This window comes from Dermochelys coriacea, chromosome 7, assembly GCF_009764565.3.
Source record: "Dermochelys coriacea isolate rDerCor1 chromosome 7, rDerCor1.pri.v4, whole genome shotgun sequence".
Classification (NCBI taxonomy): Eukaryota; Metazoa; Chordata; order Testudines; family Dermochelyidae; genus Dermochelys; species Dermochelys coriacea.
This window is the reverse complement of record NC_050074.1, coordinates 1,407,813-1,415,739: the sequence shown is the minus strand read 5'-3', so window position 1 is coordinate 1,415,739 and position 7,927 is coordinate 1,407,813. Positions and strand designations below refer to the sequence as shown.

At 61.0% G+C, this 7,927-nt stretch overlaps 1 protein-coding gene across 1 annotated transcript; it reads right to left on the bottom strand.

Annotated features, from left to right (window-relative positions):
• Window positions 1-1,505: 1,505 nt before the first annotated feature.
• Window positions 1,506-7,927, bottom strand: LOC119858406 (WD repeat-containing protein 6-like). Its single transcript, XM_038408948.2, is given in 13 exon segments — window positions 1,506-2,431; window positions 2,433-2,590; window positions 2,780-2,898; window positions 3,461-3,577; window positions 3,931-4,011; window positions 4,547-5,305; window positions 5,307-5,409; window positions 5,412-5,486; window positions 5,489-5,661; window positions 5,663-6,254; window positions 6,257-7,009; window positions 7,859-7,906; window positions 7,909-7,927. Coding segments are annotated over 13 exon segments (3,498 nt in total). The 3' UTR covers window positions 1,506-1,930.

Genomic DNA, 7,927 nt, shown 5'->3' with positions numbered 1-7,927 from the left:
CCCACACCATTCCATCCTGGGCCCCAGCTCCACCTCCCTGGTCCAGACCCCTGCCATTCCAGTCCTGGGCCCCATCTCCACCTCGACCTCACCCCGATCCAGACCTACCGCCATTCCAGTCCTGGGCCCCCACCTCCACCTCGCCCCGATCCAGACCCCCCGCCATTCCAGTCCTGGGCCTCCACACACAGCTCTGCCTCAGGCCCGCCAGTCCCCATTGCCATGCCTGCACAGCTCTGCCCATACACCGTAATCCAGACCTGTCAGCTCAACACAGCCTGGCGGGCTCAGCAGCATTTGAGCCACGCTGAGGACCCAGCAACAAGTGGATAGGAGTGGTGACCCTGGGCTCTACATGCATCAGCGTGGCACTGGCTGCTCCGCTGCTACCAAGCCCCGACAGTACCAGCCTAAGAGAAACAGAAGCTGTAGCTTTCCTGCCCCAAGGAACACGAGACTCCCCCAGTCAAATACTAGCCCGTGCAGCCCCCAGGGGGTGTACTGGCACTGAGACAGTGCCGTACCTGTCCTGGCCAGCTGGTCCCTGGCACCATCTTCCTTGTTTCTCCCAGGCCCCTGGCTCCTCCCCAAGGATGGGGTCACGTCCTTCTTCAGGGTTCAGCCTGGCCAGCTGGTGACTCCTGCTGTGGGCAGTGCTAACCCTCAGTCAACTGCATTGGTCACAGAGGACAGTGTGCCTGTTGCCTGCAGCCTCCCTGCCTGCCTAGGCTCTCCAGGGGCTGTCCTTTGTTTTGCTCTCCTGAAGAGCCACCTCTGGAAGGTCACTCGGGCTCTGCCCTGTCTCCCTGGATGGTCAATGTCAGGCTAGTGTGCTGCGAGGGCACAGAGCAGTGCATGGGCCACCTCCCCCTGAGGTGCAGTGCCCTCGTTCTGTGCTCCTCACCTCCCCTCAACTCACCCCACTTCACAGCCAGAGCAGCAGCTCACCAGAGCGGACTGGCCCAAGGGCCACGGAGCCATCAGTGCACAACAGCTGGACTGTCAAAGGGGCCTGGCACAGCTTCTCCAAACTGCAATCCAGAGCTATGAAATATGCATGGGGCGCTTGGAGAGCCTGTAACCGCAGCCAGCCCAGGATGCAGGGCACTGAACTACTGAGCCCAAGCCCGAGAGGAGGCAACAGCACAAAGCATCTCCTTCAGCAAGTCCCAGCGCAAGCATGTTGGCCCCAAACCTCCAGGGCACAGGGCAAAGTGCAGGCACCACCCACGGGAGGAGCCTGGGGATGGGGAATAAAACTGCTCATTGCATTGGCGCTCGGGTCTGCTGGGCCCTGGGCCCTGTTAGCGGTTCCCCAGCAGCTGCCCATCTCAGCTTGGGGCTAGGATGTCTCCTTCATCCAGGTGGTGCTGTCAGGCGCTGACACACAGCAGTGGGACCCCTCCAAGGGCTCTGCAGTCAGGACATGCTGCGGACGCAGCCAAGCCAGGCAGCCCCTGAACATCCACGGTCAGCCACATCCTGGAGCTGAGCAGCTGGCCAGCACACAACATGCCGAGTCTATGCAGGCAGGGGAAGAGTGCAGTGGTGGGTACAGCAGGTCACTGGGTGTCACAAAGCCTGGGTTCTGTTCTCTGCTCCGTGGGTCACTGCTCATCACTCCCACACCATGACTCAGTTTCCCATGTGGGACACAGGGATCAATCTGACTTGCTCCAGCTCCCAAGTGGTATGGGGCTTCATCAGCATGTCAAGGGCTTGGAGACCCCTGGGCTCTGGGGCTCCAGAACAGCCAAGTGTTATTAGGATCACTGGGGGGGGGTCTGGGCAAGGCCCCGCTGGGTTCCCAGGTTGCTCTGCCCAGAGGGAACTGCCAGCGTTTGAGATGCATCCTCGGCTGACATGCCAGCTCCCTGGGGACTAGGACCAGGATGAAGCGGCAGGATGGGGTGCCAGCTGGAGAGAGGGTTTAGAGGCCTGGTCTCCCTCTCCCAGCTGGGGACAATGGAAGCAGAGGGCTGTGGAGGCTCTGCGGTTTCTGTAGCAAGCAGGCAGCCCCTCCCCCCAAATAAGGCAGCTGAGGCCTTGCCACGTGCTCCCCTTTATTCCAAAGCCTGGAGGAAGGGAGCTGCTGGGGACTCGCTCGGGCCATGCACCAGACAATCTCTAGGCCCTGCCCGCAGAGCACACAGCCATAGCCCTGCTCCTCGCTTCCCCAGCAATCCAGCTCAGCCACATCTGCCACGTGGCAGAACCTGCTGCCCAGGAAGACGAGGCTGTCCTTGCACAGATGCCAAAGCGTCAGGCGCTGGTCCACGGAGGCGGAGACCAGCAGGTCTGGCCGCAAGACCCTGAGTCCTGTCACATGGGCCGCATGGGCACACGGCCTTGAGAATGCCTCCAGCAGCAGAATGCGAGCCCCGGCACTGGCTCCAAGGGGCACTATGTCCCAAGGAAGGGAGGGGGGGTAGCTCACTCAGGGCTGTATCCACAGCAATGAGACAGATGTGGATGGAGCCATCATCACTGCCACTGGCCACAAGATATCGTCCTGCCGCTGTCTGCCGAACGTGGAGGCTGTTCACGCCACAGCTGTGAGCCTGGACAGCCAGGGACGGGGCCCCCAGAGCTGAGAAAAGAAGAGCTCAGTGACAACCAAGGGCACGCAGCAACAGACACCTCCACTGCAAAGGAAAGTGGCTGCTGCCATGACTGCCTGGAAGTGTCCCTGGGAGGCAGTCCCAGGCACTAGCTGCAGTGAGCCCCAGGGGACACTTCAGGCAATCAGTGCAGTCAGGAAAGCTGGGGAAACACCTACCGAGGGGCTGCAGCTCTCCACTCGCCAACTCCAGGGCGGCTGCAGCATGCTCAGTGGTGGCAGTTATATCCCAGAATGCAATACTCCCATCAGTGGCAGCGCTGCACAGGAAGTGTCTCCTGAGAAACCAAATACATTGGGGGAGGTTCCTGGCTGAACTAAGTCTAGATTCCTGGGCCCCGAGGTTCAGCGCACAAACCAGCTGCCCTGGGTGGCACCCAATGGGGAGTCTGCAGCGGTTCCAGTCCCTGCAGTGAGCAAACCCTTGGATCTAGGCTGCTCCCATCTCCAGCGTTTAATCCGACCACAGAGCCATAGCACCCTGAGCAGTCACAGTGAGGCTGCAGCTGTCCTAGCAGCCCTGGATTGCTGGTGAGGTTTGCCAGGCCAGAGCAATCTGCACACAAAGCATCCCTAGATCCCTGCAGGACAGAGTATATGGGACCACGTTGGCTCCTACCCGTGCAAGCTCCGCTAGGATTAATTCCCCAGTTCAGATGGGAGGTTTGGAGGCCAAGACCCGGGGCAAAGCTATCCTGCGGATGAGGGGTGCTGGCCAGTGGGGCATGAGCCTTCCTATACCCCTCCTCTTCATCTGCTCTCCTCCAATCACAGCTGAAAGCGCCTCTCCCCATCTAACTGCAGGGATGTTTGATGCAGCACAGTGCAAACAGTGCTCACCTCCTGTCTCCCGCTACCCTGTGCGTAAATGTCTCCACTTTCAGGACGCAGCGCTGGTGGTGAAAAGACTCGGCCACAAGCAGCAGCTTCTGGGCAGGCTCCAGCATCAGGAAGATCCTGCAGTAGCAGCAAGGGGAAGGCAGTCAGGGCAAGGGAGCGGGGATGCACAGATTTCACTGCTGCTCTGCCCAGGTGCCCATTCTCCTGCCCCTGTGGCTAGATTCAGGGTATGTTCTCCCAACTCAGAGAGGAGGGGAGCAGTTGGGGAAGGAGGAGCGCTTTCTAGCCCCTGCCTCACAGACTCCACACAGGAGGAGTTGGGAAGACCAGGGGAGCAGCTGCTTTTGCATCTCTTCCTCCTGGCCTTTGCTCCCTCTCTGGATCACAGTGTGTCTCCTTTCCCTGGCAAGCTGGAACAGCCCATTGGGGGAAAGCAGGTCTCTGGGATCAGAGCTGAGGCTCTTCCTTACCGGACAGATCCATCACTGCAAGCGGCAGCCAGGAATAGGCAGGACTCATCGATACCAGCCACAACTGCAATGGACATATACCTGGAGCAAACACAGCAACCAGTCAGCCCATTGGCTAGTCTCCACAGGACAGGCAGATGGCCCGTCCTGTGCCTGGGCCCCACAGGGCAGCCCCACAGCACGACTGCAACCACCAGCACAACACGCTGCACAGCTCTGGCCCCAGAGGAGACAACTGTAGGGACTGAGTCCACCCTAGGCCCTGCCTCCACACCGGGCGCAGCAGAGCCCTGTCCTGATCTGCAGACTGGGAGGTAGATCCCACCAGCCTGGCAATCTCCAGGTCGACCGGAGGCATGAGGGACCCGGGGTGAGCTCTCTAGGACAGGAGGGTAAAGTCCCTTTTCAGCTGGGCCCTCAGCTATGTGACTGGGGTGGGGGAGAGGGGAGTAGGGCTCAGCCATCCTGAAGTCTCAGCATCAGCAGAGCTCTGGCCTGGACTGAAGGGCTGAAGACTGCAGGGGTCTCAGGCTCTCTCTCCAGGGCCTGGCAGGAACTAGCTCCCCATGTGCCCCAGCCCACATCTCTGTTTCCTTGGGGAAGGCCGGGGTGTTACCTGGTTTCCGGGTCCATCTTGATGACTCGGTGCTTGTTCCTCATGTGATCCCAGTGCTCGTCCAGCTGATGGGAGGCCACATGGATGACCTGGCAGGCCACGCCACTCCTGGCATCGTGGTCGCAGCTGAGCAGGAGCCTGTAGCACTCTATCTCGGCCCTGCCCCCTGCAGAGAACAGGAGAGCAGACCAGTCGGCTGTCTCCTCCTGCCAACTGCCCCTGGCCACGGCCAGAGCTCTCACGCTTGAGATGTGGTCGCTGATGGCTGCGAGTGGAGCCAATGAATGGGATGATGCGCTGACGGCAATCACATTGGCAGTCATGTCCTCACTGCTGGTCACAAGGATATCCACTGGGCAGCACCCGCGGGTCCTTATTGTGCCCACATGCCGCACGCATGTCAACTCCCGCCCATGCAGAGGCTCCCTCAGCAGGTGCTGCCTGCTGGGCCTGCCCCTGCTCTGATAGACCAAGACGTTCCCAGACTTGATGTAAGCAAAGACTTCGGAAGGAAGCCAGCGGCCGTAACTCCACGAGCGGTGACCCCCACCACATGGCACACAGTGCAGCTTCTCGTTGGTCCGGCTGCTCCACAGCACAAAGTGGCTTGCGTGGAAGCCCAGCACCAGCAGGTTCCCATCAGGGGCGAAGTGCAGCTGTTCGATCCACTCCAGCCCTTTGCATGGCTTCAGCTTCCTGAGCACCTGCAGCTGCCGGCCCTGCACTCGCAGCTGGCGGTAGCAGCCGTCCCTGCCCGTGATAAACAAAGCCATCATGGCAGGTCACTGAAGTCACACCCAGCTTCCCATGAAGCCCAAAGAGCAGGGAAATGGGACCCTGAACGGGGCGGTTTCCTTCCCCTGGGAAGAAATCAAACCTGGCTTGTCACCGGAGTCTTTACAGACCAAACCATGATGCACACGGTCATCAGCAGCATCCCTTGTCCAAGCACAGAAGAGATGCTAAAGGCAGATCCCAGAGCTGTGCTGCAGGGAAACAGCAGCAGGGAGCCCCTGCGGTCACCACAGACCAGAAGCCCCTCCTCGGGCAAGAAGGCAATGCTTGTATGCCACCTGTGCCTGCAGACTGGCAAGAGATAGCAACATTTCTCCACTAGAAGCCACTCGTCTGGAGGAGCAGCATGAGACCTCCAGCCAGAGCAGAACACCCCCTGGGCCAGAGGCAAAGAGCACATGCCTGCTGGGATCCCCACGTGGGCATGCGGCCCAGCTCAGGCTGTGGACCTTCCCCTCATACAGCCTCTTCTCCTCACTTTCCATGGGGTAGCAGAGAGGGAAGACTTTGACATGCCCCGTCAGATTGCCCATGGCACACAGCACGATGCCGTTGGCTAGTTGCACAATTTCCAGGAGACAGTAGGACTGATAGTTTGCATCCTCCATGACCAAAGCCCAGCATTTAGAGGCAAAGTCGTAGCTGTAGATGGCGCCCGCATCAGTCATCACGAGGAGCCGGCTTGCGTCCACCAGCTTTACAGCCTTGGGGGATCCATTCCTATGGGGCGGGCTGAAGTTTAGCTGCACAAGGCCATTCCCACTGGGTTCAGGTCCTCTAATGTGCCAGAGTCTAACCCCAGTGTCAGCCCCACCTGTGGCCACCCAGCCTCGTGCCTCATGGACAGCCACTGCCCTGACACTGTGGCCTTTGTGTCCTCTGAAGCTCTGAACAACCTCTCCATTGTAGTTCCCACAATGCAGGCAGCGTCCTCCCCAATGCTGATGAGATAGTCGCTCAGCAGCCTGACAGACCACACCCTTGACTGGTGGCCATAACACACCAGGAGGCAGCGCACTGGATCACGAGGTGCTTGCAGGTCTCCAACATCCCACACCCTAATGCTCCGGTCATCCGAGGCTGAGGCCAATATGCCTTTGCTCTTTAAGTAGCAGATGCTAAAGATGACTCCGTCGTGTCCACTGACCCTCCTCTGGGGTTTTATCCTTGCTTCTTCATCGCTCCTGTCAGCCACGCGCCAGACCACAAGCTGGTTAAAGACTGTGCCAGCCACTACCACCAGCTCATCCCAGCTGTCTCCAACCAGATAAGCAGAGTAGAGGATGCACTTCTCCTCGCAGTGCACCTCCCGCAGGGTCCTGTGACTGGCATAGTCATAGAGTGCCACAGAGTTATGGCCAAGGGCCAACGCAATGTAAGTGAGGGTCCCTGTGCTGCCCACCAGCCACTGCAGATCCCATATCCAGTCGTGCAGCTCACAGAGCTGGCAGAGTTGAGTTAGACTCACTTCCTTCCCTCGTGCACACAGCTCCAGGACAATGAGACCTTTGCCCCCAAAGACAGCCAGAGTCTGCTCAGCTTCTGAGGAGGGACTCCTCCGCTCCTTGATCCCATGGATGCGATGGTTCTGAAGCACCCTCTGCCAATGGCTCCCCGCTGCTCCGCCGTCAGCATCCAAGCTGTACACAACCACGTTGGGTCCTTCACCTAACAGGCAGCAAGTGATCAGAGTTATCCCCCTTCCCAGCAGTGCCCTCCCCGGGCTGGCGCAGCACCCGCCACCGCACGGGCGCCCGTCCCTCCACAGCAGCAGTTGATGCTGCAGCGAAGGGTACACCGGAACGACCCTTGTTTGCCAGAGGCCTTTCTGTCTGTCTGCACTCAGGCGACAGAGGGGTCCCGCAGGCAGCAGGAGATGCCTGGCGTGGCAGAGAGGATGCAGGGCTGAACGATCCCAGGAAGGGCCAGTGGATGAGCTGCACCCAGCGCGGGTGAGCGCCAGACACGGGCTGACCAGCCCAACCGTAGCCCCGGGCCGACAGGCACCATGTGTGGCTCTGTGGTCGCCCCATTGGGATACGCAAGCCTGTCTCGCCCGTCCTGCCCCCGCAGAGCACCCGAGCCCTCCCCCTCGGGGTACACAGCCTCCGTCTCCGAGCTCATCCCCAGGGTACCCGGCCCCCTCCCCTGGCGAGCTCACTCTGCCCCCTCCCGGGATACCCGGGCCCCCTCTCCCAGCTCACCCCCCCGGGCTCACTCACACCCCCCCGGGGTACCCGGTGCTCCTCCCCCGGGTTCGCTCACTCCGCCCCCTCTCCCAGCTCACCCCTCCCACCGGGGTAACCGGCCCCCCTCTCCCAGCTCACTCAGCCCCCCCCCGGGGTACCCGGTGCCCCTCCCCCGAGTTCGCTCACTCCGTCCCCTTCCCAGCTCACCCCCCCCCGGGGTACCCGCTGCCCCTCCCCAGCTCACTCACTCCACCCCCTTCCCGGGATACCTGGCCCCCTCTCCCAGCTCACCCCCCCGGGGTACCCGGCCCCCCCGCGCCGGCCCCACCTGCCACGAGCCAGGCTCCCCCCACGAACCGCAGGGCCGTGACAGGGCCCGCAGCAGCCGCGAGTCCAT